Source organism: Bombus vosnesenskii, unplaced genomic scaffold, assembly GCF_011952255.1.
Source record: "Bombus vosnesenskii isolate JDL3184/JDL3185 unplaced genomic scaffold, Bvos_JDL3184-5_v1.1 scf7180000013267, whole genome shotgun sequence".
In the NCBI taxonomy this organism is placed as follows: domain Eukaryota; kingdom Metazoa; phylum Arthropoda; class Insecta; order Hymenoptera; family Apidae; genus Bombus; species Bombus vosnesenskii.
The window spans coordinates 4,039,108-4,057,373 of NW_022882927.1; the positions used below are offsets into that span (position 1 = coordinate 4,039,108).

The window sequence follows — 18,266 nt, forward strand, 5'->3', positions numbered from 1 at the left end:
CAGCTTGGGGAACGTGGTTAACAGTTTCTGGCTTTTGAAGATTTCTAATGAAATATTTTCATACAGAGGATTCAGAAACTGATTAACGTGAATCAGTATTTTACTGACTCGGTTGCGGCCCTCTTTAGTTTTCTATTTTGCTCATTTTAATGGACAAAACAGATTTGTAATAAATATAAAATTATATCACGAGTAATCACACAGTTTTTCATATTTTCTTTATAGCTGAGATATTTTTTAACAGGAAAGAACTGGAATTAAGTGGGAAGTGACTTAATAGACTTGCAGATTTTTACGTCAATTCGTACGTTTCTAAATACACCTAAGGAAATGGAACCTAAGTAGAGATTTATTTCAACCTCTGAATACTATAACGATCTTGTTATGTTTCCAGCAGATTGAAGGCATACGAAGAACATGACAAATCTATTTCTATTGATTTTCTTACTTTGATACCGTTTGATGGCTAAAATAACGTAATACGATAATTTAATTTCTTAATTATAGTGATATAACAGGGAAGAACTTCTGCAAATAATCAAGAATATATTCGATACTATAGTAACATATATCCTCAAGATCAGGAGTTCCATAGCGAGCAATAGTTACGTACTCGCCAAATGCCACGAACAAAGCGACAGTTTCAGTAGCGCGGTTCTGATTATTAAGTTTTCTAATTACTCGTATCCTATTCTCTTTCTCTGCGGTTTTCATATTTAACCAGTTAACTACGTTTGACGTGTATACACGTCGTCGCTTGTATTTATTTACGCACTCCATGAGCTAATCCCATGAGATATTTCTAGAGCTAAGTTCCACGGTCAACTGATTGGACAGATAAAATCAATATTTCTAAATGATAATCTAATTGACTCAGCCCATTCACGACACTCGAGAATAGACCGTTTGCAGGTCGATGATCGAAGCGAGACGAGTCGTTGATTAAAACGTCGTCGCTCGACGAATTTAAGGACACAGAGGCGAACATTTCCGGTAGGAAAGAACGCGTTGCTCTGGAAGATTGGCTCGGCTGGAATTTTCTAAGTGACTTGCCACGCATCATCCGACGTTCTCCATTATCGTAGCACGCCAATCGGCCGTTTCCGGCCGGCGCAATTACACACGGGTACACCGTCAATTAGGCAAGTTTAATCGGTAATCGGATTATCAGTGATACGGGTTATCCTGCGCCGTTGCACCAGCCGGTGTGTCCCGTGCCCCATTCTAACACACGACCACCCAAACACACCTATGTACGCGTACATAGCCGAATCGAAAAGTCAAGTTAATTTAATCATTGTATCGTTGGAACAATTACCGCGCGTCCTGATCGTTTTCGCAGCGTGACAAACGCGCATTGTAACGGTTATTATGCTTGCAATCGTTTCATCTCTTCCGTAGCTTCCAATTACGAAGATATCGATACGATTATCTGCATCGTTCTATGGGTCGGGGTCGATTATAATTTCGTACACGCGACCTCTCCTCTCGGCTTTTACGGTCTGTCGTTATTTATTTGTCATTGTACGCCTCCTTATTACATCGATCGTTGGACGAGCAGTGAATGAAACGCACGGCCAGTGTTAATTCACTTGGATCACGAAAGTAAGTCGAACGCTTACCGTAGAAAGTTTCTGCGAATATATTAGGCGCGTTAGAAGAAAGCTGGAAATTTGATTGATATTCCAACGAGTAAATTGCAATGAATTTTTATGAATTTTTATAGTCATAGTACGAACGTAATTAAAGAAGTTGAGGGTAAATAATAATTTAGTTCGTCCATTAAATGATATAATAAATATTATAACAAGTACTCTAGTTTGTACAATTTTTCATACTGGTATTTCGCGTGTACGAAAACTGCATAAACATTGGCAGTCTGAATTAAACAGAGATCGTTGCGCATCAACTCGTTCCGCGCCCGATCGTGCCACGATTGTAGGGATACTGCACTTCTTCGATAATAGATTGTTAAGTAAGAACAAGGAAGAGAGTCTGTAGGCAATCACGGAGCAATTCTTCCACGTAAGCGATACGTAAAATCGATGCGTTCAAGCTGTTTAACGAGCACCATTAGCATCGAGCCAGCACGACCGGAGGAACAATGCCAGGTGAATTATTTCGCCGGAGCAACTCGCAAGTTCCGTAGTCGAAAGAGTATGCGTCTCATAATTCCGCTTGCTACACGGATACGCAAAGTTTTCATCGTAATCACGTCGCGAGTGTTCCCCGCGCGCAATTGTTACTTGAAGTATGCCGGCACATCGAGGTAGAGCCTTAAGCTTGGCCCGGACCCCAGTCACGGAAATTTATTCCATTGTCGTATAACGCTGCGGAAGAACCCGGAGGAAGCTAGTAGAACCCGGAGGAAGGAACTCTTTTTCGAGTTCGCGTACGCGAGTTTGTACCGCGCGACTGATAAGGAATGAAAGTAATTGGAAACCGTCGAGTTTGCGAAATACAGTCGACGACAAAAATAAGTCGTGCAACAATGGGCTTACGAATTACGAAGTTTCGTTAAATACGGCTTGTTTACACAACGATGCAAATTTGTTTCAACAAAGTTTCAATTACCCATTTATTGGATGATCTACGATACGTGCTACAATGACGCGTGGTGGTGGACAAGAGATTTTAAAATTCCTTTAAAATTCCCACTTTTGTATAACGACTTACATTAGCATTAACATTTTTGTACTAGACATGTTTTACCATGTTCGTAATATAATTATCTGTTTCATATCTATTCGTAATTTAATTGTTCTTATCGATCATATCGATTCTTTAAACTTTCTTTTGCTTTTCGTTGTACTCGTATGAAAGCTTTTACGTTTTGTTATCGTGCACATTGCATAAAACATTCAGAAATTATTCATCAGCGCTGTTACGAGATCCGACTGTCACGGTTGTATCGGTAAACTTTGAAAGCAATTTGAAAATGTATATAGAAATTCATAAAATATGTTCTTAATACTTTCGCGAGCCCGTGTACATGACATTAGTATACTAGTTGAAATAAACTTTATCGATACATACTTCCGCTATCTATTCGCTTCTTTTTGTTCCCGACTGTAAAACGGAATAAGGTGGATTTTGTAGAAACTTGCGTGTACGGAGGAGACTAACGATATAGAAGTTGGAAATTTGGTTAACTTGGCTAGTGGACGAGCACGGTGCGCGATGAAGTCTCGCATACACAAGAATATGGGAATATCGGAGAGCTATCTGATTTCAGCGAGCGTTCCAGTAGCGAGAGGAACTCGAATAAGTAGATACGTGTACCGACGAAAAGCGTACGAAGCCCGCAATATAATTTCGTGCACCGAATGAGTTCGAACTGGTCTAACCGCAGCCTCGCCACCGCTCGAAACTTGATCGCGCACAACGCCGTTGACGTCGATGCAGCCACGTCGCGATCAACGTTTCTCTTTGAGCTGCTCCAACTTCAACCTACAGCCGTCGTTATTCCTTCGATAATCGCTTCGTTGAGTGATCGTGCGAGCTGCGGAAAATTTTCCACGCGTAACTTGTTGAATCTATACGGCCGTTCGTCGACCTACGAAAACGCAAAACATTTCGCGTTTCAAGCTTTTAATCGACTGCAAAGCTTTTAAATCATAATACAGAGTGGTTCGCAACGCGGGCTCATTTCAGCGGTGAACAGGGGACACAAAAGCGGTGGAAAATGTTCGCGTAAACACGTGTCCTATTTGATCTTGTTTCAAAGCTATAGACACTTTTGTGTTTCGGTAGCCCGCAACTGCTTACCTACGTATGTAAAAGGTATGCTGGCTTTTGCAGCCGCCTTGTCAAAGAACTTCGTAATCTTTCAAAAATTCCACGCGTATGTCGAGTAATACAGAGGGTAGCCGTTTCGAGCACCTTCTACGAAGGTAAGCTGTTACGGATTGCTGGAACACAGAGGTGGCTGTAACTTTAAAGCAAGATCAAATGGGACACGTGTTTATACGAACTTCTGTCATTGTTTTCGCGTCCCCTGTCCATTGCTGAAGTGAGTATCGCGTATGATGAAACAGCCTGTATAATGTGCTAAATATGCCGCGAATATTCATGCAACTTCACATTTTTACGAATATAATTAAAAAAATTATAATTAAGTTATAATTAAAATTATGATCAAGAAATGAGAATTAATAAAAAGAACACGTTATACGCGTTGTCTGCACTTTTGCCGATCCAAATTTTCCGTAAATGTATGAAAATTCGTAGTCTAATGGTCACGTCTTTTTTATTTTTTTGCTTTGTTTGTTAACCAACGCGGGTTTCTTTGTGCGAGTATGTAACGCAGGATTCGTAATAAAGCTCTGCCGGATTTAAAAGGCAACAGTTACGCTTGGCGATGCTCGAGCGTAAAAATGCAGGCCCTAGCATGGCGTTTTCCGTTTCCAGGAGTAAGGCAACTCAATTACGGCGATCCTTCGCGCGGTCTTATCCAACGCGTACGCAACAACTATAATTATACGATGGCCAGATCCGCGTCATGTTAGCGAATAATATCGCGGAGGAAACGCGCGTTCCGCTTCGAACGATCGCGATCGTAACGTACGAGATAAATGGCGAGAACGTGCCGTAGATGAGAAAAGAAGACTGTTGAAACATACGTAAATGATTCGTGGAAAATTGACGCGACATCAATCAGTGAAAAATTAGGAAAGGTGTCTCAAACTTTACCGATGTAATCAACATATCTTATCACTCATATCTCAGTCATATCTTATCACTGGACTGCGGATGTTTATGTATTTTAGGGACGTTCAAGAATGCAAACATTCACAATTTGCATATAATATCCGATGTATCCAAAATAGAGTTCAGTGAAGTCTCGGTTATCGAAATTCGGTTCGAGGTGCTTCGACCACTTCGCCATAACTTCGCTTTTCATCGAAATTTTAGCACGAAAAGTACGAAAGTGTGGATAGTTAGATCGAATCGATTAAACGACGAATTAAACCTAAATACATGTGCAATATTACATTGTCAAAAATTACCTATAATTTTATTATAAAATTTGCGAACACGAATAAATCTTTTCGTATTATCCGAGATAGACCTCCGGTGCATATCATCTCAGATAATAAAAAAGAGGTTCTACCGTGATTATTATAATATTTAGTGGATCAAGTAAATAATCATCCATATTGAATTTCTTTAGTTATATCCATGAAAATATAAAACATGCGCAGTCTATTTATTATTAGACCAAGGGAGTTTTACGCATTTATGAAGAATTTGAAGATGCAAGCGTGCACAGAACGCGCACAGCATTGCAGAAATATATAAAACATCGAAAATATAGTACTCCTTAAAATATTATCCTTTTTGTGGCAAAGGATGGTTTACCTCTTGAATAAAGAAATAAGTAAATTTTTTCACGAGAGATCATCTCGTGTTGAGTCGCATCACGATTGCGAAAACACCCTATATAAATGGAAAAGCAAGGACTTGGAAAGGCAGCTGCATTTGAAATTCGACGTCGGAACGAAGAAGATCGTGCGATATCGAATTCGCGATTTCGTTTCTAAAAGTTGAAAGTGAAGGAAGGGCCCGGTGGACTGGAATTCGACGAACTCACGATACGTATGTATATCGATGGTGAACATCGTTCGTTCATGGGAGACTTCTTGCTCGTACACCTTCAATAGGGTGGCTGGCTTGGTTCCAAACGACCGCTACTGCGAGGATGACGATGAAAATGAGATTCTCGGTTCAATGCCGGGAATCGAGCAAGGATTATGTGTCTTCTGTCGGAGGACGTCAACCGGCGAATAAACTGGCGTCGCGTTGCTGGCCAGCCAAGAAACTTTCCCGTTAGCGGTTTCGTTCGAATTCCACGTACGTAATTCCCGGTTCTTTGACGAATCACGCGACGCGACAAGGAAGCGGTGAAATTAATAAAAATTAAAATACACGCGTACAAGGGGAAAGTCTTTTTACTTATTAACGAGTTTTATATTGCCACTTTTATATCTAACGAGCTCTCTGTTATTTGGGATGGAATTCATCAGGTACGTTCTATAGTTATCACGACTTAGCGCTTTAATCATTTTGAATGGAAAAATGTTCTTTCGCCGAAGATTTTGATAAAGAATTAAATGTATCGAAATGTCTTTTTTTATTATATATCGAAACTTTTCAATATTTCAATATTAAAGCTCCAATATTACGAAGCTCTTCTTATATTCTTTTCTCGTAAAATAATCCTTTAACGAGTCGATAAAGATTTATCGCATTCGCGTAATCCTTCGAAAGACTTTGCAAAATTCATTAAACTTAATTACGTTATTACGGCAGATTCTTATCAACGAATAAATCAAAATCTCACCGTTAAGAGAATATATAAAATATAGCTGATGATAATTAAGTATACAAACAGAAATTCTCATCGCGGTTTTATCTTCTATTTGCAAAAACCAGTCGAAAACTAAATCTAAATTATCTCGCGCAACCAACACGATTTATAGCGTTTTTGAGCGTGAATTTGGTCTTTTTTTTTTTTTTTTTTTGTTTAGAAAATGCTTTGTCCCCATCAGTTTCGACAGGAGCGAAATCCCAGAGAGCAAAAGGTAGCGAAACGAGAGAGGTATATTCGCGCTGATCCGATCGGGTTGTCGAAAACGCGGCATCGTTTGAAGCTGGATACTCTGAAAGAAATATCACCCTGTGTGCACTCGTGTACACTAGAGAGCTTGCAATGGACAGCTTTCGCGCTCTTGCGCAGTTATTGCACATTAAAATTAAAAGGTCAGCTTTTAAAATCAATCTACAATTTTTGCGTGGTCTGCAAAACCCTATGGCGGTGTTTTAGCCATTTTGGCTATACGCGCGAATCTTCCTTTTCTCCTAGTTCGCTCTTTATCCCGTATCGATGCATCGGGGTTGGGCTTTATACCTGCTGCGAGCAACAGAAAACGTGAATGGCGTTGGAAAACTTCAAAGGTCGGGGAGAAAGCTCGCTTCACGGTGGCATGCAATTTCACCAGAATCCAAATCGCTTTCGTATATCATCGAAGGGTGGAAGCAAAGTGGTCTGACAAAACTCACCCAACACGGTGCCCACGTATGAGTGCGACGTGTCGAAGTCAATGGGGCCGTTCGTGCTCTCGAATGTCACATCCTTGCTGAATAGACCCTTGTCTTGTATCAAGCGTAACGTCCACTGTCTGAAACAGTAACGAAACTTGTTATTAATATCAGGCAATTAGAAGTTTTACGTCTCATAAACGTGTACATGTAGCTGTTACTATCGTATGAAATACGTAGCGTACGAAATATCCGATATCGTTGTACCTACGAGGCTCGAGACAATTCGACGGATATCATTTTCCGCGTCAGTTTGGTCCTTTACATTCTTTAATTGTGTCTGTTACTACTTTTTCAACGATCGCCTCGAAGTCGATCGAATCGATTAATCTTTCGAGTATGTAACAAAATAACGAAACACGACCGGAAAAGATATCCATCTTTCGTCTACGAGTCCAGTGTACGTATCTTACGTATTATTTTAAATCCTCTTCTTACTTCTTTATTAATTACTAAACATTTTTTACAATTTTTAATTTAAGTTCCTTTTATAATATATCTTGCAATTACATACATGGCGCAGCAAATGAATCATTGTCTTTATTCGTCATTCCTTTCAAGCGTCTTCCCATTAAACGCAGAATCCAACCAAGGATTCATTATTTTTCGAATATTTAATGCACTGTCCTTGCCGTGTACTTGATATTCGAACGGTTAAAAAACCGGAAGCAGTGTGTTTCGAATTAGCAACAGCTCTACGAACATAAAGGAGAACAGGATCGAGACGAGGTAGACAAAGTATCGGTGATTTACACATTGTTCCTAAGAAAACGACATTGCCCCTAAGAACTCGTCGACTAATCCTTTCGCCGATCAACGCAATCAGGTTTTTACGCTCGAACGGTTCTCGCCTCCACCAGGTCCATCATAGAAAAACATCGTACAAGAATGAATCATAATCGAAGAAATCTTGAAAATACCAGCAGTCGCCGGTTAACCTTGCGACTGTCCGTTGCGTTTCACTGCCCCCAGGACTGTTGGATCGAACGTTCGTCACGACGTAGGGTCAATGGTAACGAGTAGTCTCACGGTCGACGGCTGGACATCGGGAAACGTGCAAGAAGCGCGATGTCGTTGCACGAGCGTCGAGGAACGTTAGATCCAAAACCCGTTGTGCTCTCGTGATTCAGCGATTCTTGGACGATGACGCGATCAGGCCTTCCCCGGTACTCGACTCTTCCGAGTGGAAAACCTGTAGTCGAAGGACGAAGCGAAGCATACTACGAGAGCGGTTAACAACTAACAATAAGGCTACGATAACATGGAATTGATCGACAACGTGGTAGCGCTTTAAGGCGCGTTTCATTTTGTGTCAAGCAATCAGATAACGCTAATTAATTGATAACTAATTCCATGTCTAATTTTATTCTCGCGTTATACCACACTTGTAACCTTTCTTCGGCTACGCGGTCTCTACGCTGTTACCTACGCATACTTATGCACACCTGCTTGTCATTTAGTCACGTACCATTTGTTAGCTAGGTAAAGCCCTGATTGGCTATCGCTGCCCACTTCTAGCTTCTAAAAATAGTACGAAAGAGGCCAGGCATAGTAATCACATCAGTTCTCTTATATCAAGTTTTTGAATATTTCTCGTAGCATGACTTCTGGTCTACAAGATATCCTATGGCCCTATACCGATAGTATTCTTAACAGTATCGTTCGTTTCAGGTAATCTGTCACAGGTACCTTTCCTTAACAAAAAAGCATAATCATCCTGATCCAAAAATGGATACGATGAACGTACCGCAATAGAAAAAAAATCACGAATAAAAGAAGCACACGGAGTACCGTGTCGTGTTTCGCGAAAGAGAACCGGTATATTAAACTCTGTATCCTGAAAAATCTCGAATCGATTAAATATATTAAAATCTCAAGTCTCAACGCTCGACGACATCGCGTTGATACCACCGTGAATTCGACACTAATCAAGCGATAGCTCGGAACTGCGGCTTCGAAGAACAAGGGATCGACGTTGCTGTAAGATGGACGAGCGAAGCGCGACGACTTTCAGACTTGGAATATTAAATTTAGAAACGCGAAAGGATGGAAGACTGGCGCGTGGCATTGAAACGCGGATTGACCAGGGATTGCGTATGGAATGCAGCGAGTGCACGCTGCTATAATCCCGGATTCGAGGGTAAATGGATTAGGTTTAATTAAATTCGCAACGAGCCTGGATTATTCGCGAACACGCGTAGACCGACAAAATATTCGATCATCTCGTCAGTGTTAGAGGCAAAAACAGAAAAACAGAGGGAAACGAAAGGTAACGCTGATGTTAAGAGACAAGGAGAATTCCCAGGTTGATCATGGAAACCGTATCGAGCAAAATATGTTCGGATGGTTAAAAGAATGGTCCTGCGAAGTTTTTCCCAGAATATCAGGATGTTAAATGCACGGACGTGGTCGTAAATCTGAGCTTATATTTCCTTCTTCGAATACGAAGATTGTAGGAGAAAAATATCGCAAGTATAATTTAGTAGAGTTTCCAATCCTGATGTTCTTTCGTGATTATTTAGCGATCGATGGTGTATTTCGGTATAGTATAGTTAAAAAAAAGAAACAAGGATATAGTTCTTTAAACAGTGTATGCCTAATATCTACGATAAGACAATCGATGCTTTCGAAGTCGGTATTTATCCAAAGAGTCGGGAGAAGTTAATATTTTTCGTGTAAATATTTTTCGAAAGAACCTCGTAATAAAGTTTAATAGAAAGACGATTTTGATAGCCTATGCTTGGAAAAGGACCAAAGGTTTCTCGACAGAGATTCACTGAAAGAAACAATACACGTAATATTTAATAGAACGTTCAACTTTTATTGAATTTCACTACGTACCTCCCGAACAATCTAGTGCTTTAATTAAGTACGCGATATTTTGGAGAAACCAGCCGCGGTTAAGGTTTTATTTGTATTTAAAGAATACTACGTTTCATATACCGAATCGAATTTAGAATAAATAACGAATGGGAAATAAACCGCGAATAACGGGGAGAATATTCGCCAACAGCCGTAGCAATTTCAGAACCCGGTAATTTCTATCATCGCGAAACAGATTTCGTTTGAAATTCACGCCGGTGTTTTACAAGATGCCGCGAGGAAAAGGAGACACGGAGGGCTCCTCCTCTCTGCTCCTTTGCCTCGCGGAAAGAATTTAATACGGAGCATTACCATAAAGAAACGAGGCACAAGACGAGCCGGCATTACGTAAGGTATCAACGGAAGAGCAACAATTAGTCGCGGATCCTCGTACCTTTCTCGCCGCATCTGCTGCAATTATTTTCCTAACTCGATAGCAAGCTGTTGGCGATAACGGTGAACCCTGTTTCCTTCCTTATTCCACGAGATCGTTCTATTGTTTCCATGAAATTGGTCCCGTTAAGAAATTCATAAAGCTGTCCGTAAAGTGCGTGACTCGCGAAAAAAAGGCGACGAGGTCGCTCGAACGATTTATCTCGTAATCCTTCGGATTTTCACCGCTGTATTCGAGATTGCTGGACTCTTTCTATTTATTTATACACCGATTTACTTGCTCGAGATACTTGTACGCTTTTACCATGGAAAATTTGTATGCGTGCGTTGTGTGTGTGTGTGTGTGTTACGTATAAAACGCGTCGAAATTTTATTAGAACAACGATGAGACACGATTGTGACGATTGTGTTGTACAATTTGAAAGCAATCTGACGTGTTATCGTTTGGATGACATATCTGAAATCCTACATCCATATACCACGTCCATATGAAAGCTGCATACGAACAAATTTTATCGTATATTTTCGATTTACCTTTATACGGGGAATTACGTTAGTGAAATTTGTAACCAATCTGAAAATGTATACGTATGTGGTGATTTACATCATGCACCTCAAACCCTGTATCCTATTCTAACCCTTCTATATCCTGTATCCTACATCCATACGAACAAATTGTATTCTATATTTTCAATTTACTTTTACACAATTACCTGCTTCTCGGTTGTACTCCGATTTCGAAAACATGCTATGATTGTATGAGAAATTATAGGATTTTTACTGCAAATATATACTTAATAAAAAGTAAGTAGACAGCATGAGTGACCATCTTAGAAATATATGAAATGTTAAAGATATTAACTCATTGGTCCAACTAATAACGAAAAGTAAATTGTAAATGTCCAATAGAAAAAAATGTTAAAGATGTCCCCATAGAATATTAAGACTTCATGAATATGTAATTAATATTTATTCGCGCATCGTTGAATGTATATCGTGGAATAAATTTTACCCCACTTTCCACAGATTTTTGCGAAATATGTCAAGTCAAATAAAATGCGAAACGTTCGTTCGCGTCTGCTATCCTTAACGTTTAAAAAATTGAAAACGTTGATTTATGTTTCGCGTCAACAGTGCGTTAATATCGATATCATTGACCGTTCAAATATCTGTGCAACCTTTGAGAAGTACCCGTACGTACTGAATACGTCGTAATTTCAAAACGTATATTCGCAGATTTGTCTGAAAATTTCCCAATATGATTATGGCAGTCGAGTCTCGTGAATGCTAATGAAATTTCCAAATGTTTCCTATGACGCATAATATATTCAACGAAAGGTACTCGCAAGTATTCCAATATTTTCGTGAGCCTGTGCACATCGAACATATATGAAAGAGGGACAAAAGCCGATATCGCCGATTTATAACGTCAAATTATCCACATTCTGGCTTCAACATCTCTCTCGCTTATCTACGCTCGGACACTTTCTGAAAAGTGACTTTTCGCGAGACCATCGCCTCTGGTAATCCCGGAAAAGCAACACGCTGGATTTCTCATAAACTTTTTAGAACGTTGCGCGACGCTCTCCTGAATCCCGTGTAACGAATCCAATAACACGGTCGTCCACGAATCCGATTTTCTCCTGACGAAACGAGGAATCTAATAACGCCGCTTTATTTATCCGTTTTATACTAATAAGCACTGAATACTGAAAGATGAATTTCCTCTTGACCCCTTTGCTGTCTATTGCGCGCGTATTCGTTGTATTTTCACGGACGTTTTACGAGAGAATCGGCAAAAGCTGAAGAAAGGAAAAATCAAGTTATTTAAATCAAATTATTCCGCGGGATATTTACTGTGGTTGCAAAAGCTGCTTCTACAGCATTGTATTTATTATAGCATCTACGCATTAATTAAACTGCACATTTTTATGTAATTTCATATTTTTACGAAGAAGATCAAGGATATGAAACTCGCATAGAAAATTGTTTCGTTCGTTAAAAATGAAAAAGACCACTCCATTTTGAATATTTTATATATTTTGTATATTAGACACGGTTCATGAATCTTTGCATCTTTAAATTTATTATAAATGCGTAAAAAACCGGCGGTCTATTAATTAGGTTCAAGTATATTAAATTTCGTATGATTTAATGGTATATCCACATGATTATAAAAATTTCCTACTATACGAACGAAATGTAGAACCTCGTGAAAAGACGCTTATTATTGTGCACTGTTACTAGAAACTTCAATATTTAGATTAGTTTGCTTTTTCTTTACCATAACGTGCCTAATCTCTATAAAAGCAACGGATCATAGCAGAAATGAGGGGGTGGAGCAAGACACGTTGAAGGTAATCCATCTCGTAAAGTTGAAAGTACGGCAAATAATAATTTCTAGTTTTACAAGAAGAGGAAGATACCAAAGAACAAGAGAAGTAGATAACAATCTGAAGATTCGATTAACGATAAACATATGTTTGGCAAATATAATACCAAAGAGGATTTAAGATATACATAAGAACTATCCAGAGTACTAAATTTTTTGTTTGTAAATAATAAGTTAATAATAAGTTTTGTTTGTAAATAATAAGTTAATAATAAGTATCTCAAATATTTTACTTTATTTTTTATCGATAATTCAAGGATATTCCAAGGATGCCTCTTGACTTTCTACATTGCAAAAATGGAAGATTAATTAAGATATAAGAATGAAAGCTTAAAACAGAGAAACTACGTAAATATGTTCACTGTATCGATTCATTCTGTTTGCCATCGTGAAGTATAGCTATATTGGAGCATGAGAGACAAAAGGATATCGAAATTTAATTGATTCGACTATTTTCATTTTACCCTGTTTTCTGTTTATAATTCAACAATATTCGAAGAATGCCTTTTGACTTTCATGACTTCATACATTGCAAATGGAGAATTAATTAAGATATATCGAAAAATGTTTAAAGCAGTTTGCTCTGTTTGGGACTATGATGTACAGGTTGGGCCAAAAAAGACGCGAAGGACATCGAAACTTAGTTGACTCGAATAACTTCATTTTGCCCTACTTTCTATTTAAAATTCCAGAATATTCTAGAAGAATGCCTTTTGACATTCTGCATTGCAAAGAGGAACAGCGACGAAGCTGCAACATCTACGCGGCGTTGCTTTATAAAGGTTGCGCACCTTCCTTTCTTTCGTTCCCTTTCGCATCCGTCGGTCATTAGACGCCTCCGTGTGCGCGACACGCGTTGCGTTCGTTGAATTCAACCTGTGCCCACGTGCGGGAAAACTGGATCTCAGCTCAGCCATCCAGTCTGTTCGTGGCGACTATATTCGGAAGGCTCGTGCGTAAGGAATGCGATTATACAGGGTGATTCTTGGAGAATCGTGCGCGGATGTCGTGAAAATTTTCTGCCGTAAAAAGAATTTCCTGGGTCTATCAAAAACACGTATCAAATGAAAAATTTCGTGAATTCTCGACGCGTTTCCAAGAACGCGAACAAATATCCGCGATAAAATACAGTTTCTGGTCAAATATTTCACTAGCACGCGTAATCAATGCACTGGCATGCTATCGATGATATACACGTGATCTATCGAATGAAAAATTGCTCGAATTTTTTAAACGCCTAGATTCTCCAGGAAATTTCTACATTGCCGTTTATAAATGTTAGGATAGGCTACTATCGTGTTTCAAGACGCTAGGCCGGACGAATGATTGATAGGTAAGGACTTTAATCGACGATAATGATCCAAAATATATATCGTTGCATACACAAGAATCTTGGTACAAAAAACAAAAGGATTTTCGTTCAAACGATTAGATACGTGTCGTTCCATTCTCATCGAACTGATGTTGTTATTTTATGCAATTCGTTACGTGCCGAGGGGATTGTTATTTGAGAATATCGTAGGTAGCATGTGGGTGGTTAGACTTTTTGCAATTTATGTAACAAGCGATTTAAAAAGCTTGCAACTGAACGACAATTTTAATAAAAATGTGGATAATCGAAACGCTGGTCGAAGTTGTTCCTAAATGCTCGCATCGTGGCCGCGTTTCCCGGTAAACCAGCTTAACCAGTTTTCGTTGAATAATTTCTTACCCCGCGGCCGAAAAGAGCAATTACCGGCTCGTCGATCGCTTAATAGCAATTACTGGAATCTATTTACGTCGGTGGAGACGGTCGGTTGAAAAAGAGAGAGCCAACCTCGAGAGCTTTGATCTTCGCTCGATTCCAGCTAAAATCGCCCGGTTGTCCGACGGTTAATTAAATTTCAGTCGCGAAGGACGCCAGAAACGAAATTGCCTTTCGTCATGAATTCGATCTGTTTTCAGGCCCCACCCACGCCTCTCCCATTCTATCGGCCGTGACGTTCAAGTTTCGCATAGTCCGCGTGCCGGAGATTCGTCGCTTTGTCCATGATACCAGACAAACTGCCTCTGCTCTGCTAGCTTCGCTGGCGGGCGAAAATTCGCGCGACCTACGGAGAGGTTCGGCGAGTCGTTCGAGTTGAAAGGCATCCGAGGTCCTCTCTGTGTGTCTGGTCTCGCGACTCTGCTGCCAGCGAGTGAATAACCGAGCGACCGACGGGGCGTTCGTCTCTTTATGTAAATCGGTCGAATTCACGGCAAGCAATAAAATGTAAAGCAGAGCGTAGGTGGGCTGCGAGCGTCCTAAATGTCGTACCAAGCGTACCTCCTCTTTTTCTTTCGCCAACTCCTCGCGTCCCTTCGTATTTCCAGCCTGCTGTTCCTGGTACAAACTGGCAAGATAATGCGGTGGAGGGTGGCAAAGGAAACGTGTGCACAAGGGTGTAGCTCGTGTTTCTCAGGCGCCACGCGTCTTTTATACATATCGACGATTTAAAACTTACCGCGATACAGAACGATCTGCCAATTTAGTGTCGCCTTCTCTCCCTTTGTCACGACAGGATCGGGTCCCCGTTTTGCGCGTATACGTGTTTTCCGGAGTTCTTGTAAGTTTGCAGTGAGATTTTGTAGCACAATGGCAGGCAGGGAAAATCGAAAATAGAAACGATTCGAAGAAACAACGTAACTGTATAAAACAAAACTAATTGGACAAGAGCAACTTTGTATAGACAAAGTATAGACGTAGTAAAATACAATAGGACGTAGGATAGATAAAAATCGGCAATACACTGCGAAACATAAGTTAAGAAATGTCTAATAGAAAAAGGAATACGTACTTGTATATACAAATACGTACAGATGCTGGGCTTTCTTTTATTCGCCGCTGTATATATTCGTTTTAATTGACAAGAAATTCCATCGTTGGAGAAATTCAATTTGAGTTTTAATTTGTAAAGCAATGAACCACAAAAATATGTAAATGTAACAGCGCGGCGGGGTTTTAACGTAATCGGAAGCATTGATAATGTGATTACGTGTTAACGACTTTTTAATTGTCAGCTGGAAAATTTGCGAACCATTCTCCGACGTTGGACAAAAGAAGCGATTATAAATTGTTCCGAAGCACCTGTCCTCGCAACGCTTACGCGGCCGAAATTTATATTGTTGTCCGGTCGCGTAATTAATTTCATTTAAGGGAAATTCAGGAAAGCAAATATAACGTAATTTTGTGGAAACAAAGGGGATTCTATTACATCCGCGGTGTATCGCTTCCAAATGTCAGGAAAGCTTTGTTTGCCGGTTTGATATAGTACCAAGTATCCTGTAACTCTGTTAATCTATCCCTTTGCGCCTGCGACATTCGCACGTGCACGCACTAATTCGTGTAACGCGTATAGCTTCTACATGATCTTGACCTTAATTAACTTCAGCTCTATCGACCTAATCGTATGACAATCTTAGAACACCGATGCCATTTGACGTACCTCGATACGCGATTGGAATTTCGTTTCTCCGAAAAACATATACTACCACGCTTAAATATTTGAATACCCGACATAGCACGACTAAAATATTACTATTCTTGTTGTATTTTTACTGTTATAATTTATAAGTATAATGAACGTTTCCCTACTGTCAATTAAGAGCTTCATTAAGATTGATGCCATCAGACGTGCTACCATATGCTACCGGAATTTCGCTTTTCCCAAAACCGTAAACTATCACATCTGAGTATTTGGATACGTTCGATTAGGATATTAACATTATTTTTATCTTCAACGTTGTAATGGAAAAATGTCTCTCTACCGTTGACTGTTATAATTTTCAGTGGATGAAACAAATTACTGCGTAGGTTGGACGACCAAAACCATTATTAACTACTACACATTGTTAGATTTGTAGACAAAGTTCAGAGTATTTAACAAAATAACGGAGCCATGAAATATACGACACGACAGTGGATGCAGAGCACGCTAAAACGAATATGAGCTGTAATGAAGTCAAATTAATAACATGTACATATACGTGACATCTTTTTACGAAATAAACTTCGCTATCAAAATTTGCTCGTCTCCCTCGATTATACTAAAAAAAAAAAAAAAAAAAAAAAAAAAAAAAAAAAAAAAAAAAAAAAAAAAAATAGGAATAAAAAAAACATTGAAACTCCTGAGCGATCCTAGTTTAAAGTCCACAGACTGTACCTTGCAACCGTTAGTTTCCAGGCAAGTTATCTCGCGAAGAAGCAAGAAACATCACGTGGTTGTAACGAAGTAATCTCGCTTTAAGTGGCAAAAAATTCGTAACGAGATGAAATTCATGTTGGCAAACCGAGATGTTTAAACGTAGGCAGCGTAAGCAAAAATCGCGGAACAGCAGAGCTCGGCTCTCTTTTGATACGTCGGTGAAAGAAAGGAGAGTGGTCGCGGCTGGCACGGTAATTCGTTAAAGAATCCTTTAATGTCGTGTTCATTTCGCGTTTGTAATTTCCTCGGGAAAAATGTGTCGTGACCCAGCGCGCTAGTTAGCGAAGGAACGTACTTACTTTTACTTAGAGAGAAGTAGAGAGAGAGAGAGAGAGAGGGAAAAAAGACTCACTTGTCGAGCGCTTTCAGTTGCAGCAGCAAAGGTTGATTGTCGACCGCGTCGGAGACATCGCGACGCATCCGGTTACTATGTTGTCTCAAGGCCACGGTATCATAGGAGGCCACCTCGTAATAGCCGATGTAAGAACTGAGCGTGATACCTGAAACAGATGGTAACCGAACATCCTTCCATTAACTGCTTTATAATTGTGAAAAACGAAAAAGAAAAAAAAACGAGTATGAGAAAAGCTTCAGAAGGTTGGAGCTTAACTATAGCGAATTACGAGTACAAAAAAGATTTGTAACATATGATAAGAATTTGATATTTGATTCTTTGTTAAAATCGACGCTAAAAAAAACAAAACACTTTGTTTTATTGTAGCGATTCGAAACGATATTTGAAGTACATTAAGCTGACTGAAGAGTGTATCTAACGAAGGCCATTGCGAATTATATCAAAGATAATAGAGAACAGTATAAAAACACGAAACAGGGAAGACAATAGCTCATAATTTGCTAATGAAAAGGAAAGGAGAGACAAGAAGCGGTAGAAGTTTCGCATCGCGCAAAAATTGCTAGAATGAACATGAACGCGGCGATTAGTCATTAACTCCTTTATAATTAGACTGTACATTTTTCTCCAGCTCTGGGAAATTTTTGTATATCAGAGTATAGTACATACTCTTTAGATACTGATACACGATATATTTTTGAATTTAGTGGGACAATAAAATTATATCATCGAGGTGCCACTTTCTCGGTCATATTCGACGAAATATGAATATTCATAAATATTCGCAGTCTATTTACAAGTGTCGAAACAGAGAAAAAAAAAATGAAAAATGAAGGGGAAAGAAGAGACGAGGGACGGTGAAATTTTGTATTGTAAAAAAAATTACAAGATAATTACAAGAATTACAAGATAATAATTAGTTTCTAAACTTAATTATCGTGTT

The 18,266-nt window shown here is 39.4% G+C and overlaps 1 protein-coding gene across 1 annotated transcript in view; it reads right to left on the minus strand.

Annotated features, from left to right (window-relative positions):
• LOC117230827 (disintegrin and metalloproteinase domain-containing protein 10-like) overlaps positions 1–18,266 on the minus strand; it is a 57,114-nt gene that overhangs the window by 27,542 nt on the left and 11,306 nt on the right. Inside the window, exons 3-4 of the mRNA XM_033488684.1 lie at positions 17,324–17,471; positions 7,063–7,181 (exon numbers count right to left, since the gene is read on the minus strand). Of these exons, the coding sequence (XP_033344575.1) occupies positions 7,063–7,181; positions 17,324–17,471 (267 nt within the window). The remainder of the gene's footprint in view (positions 1–7,062; positions 7,182–17,323; positions 17,472–18,266) is intronic.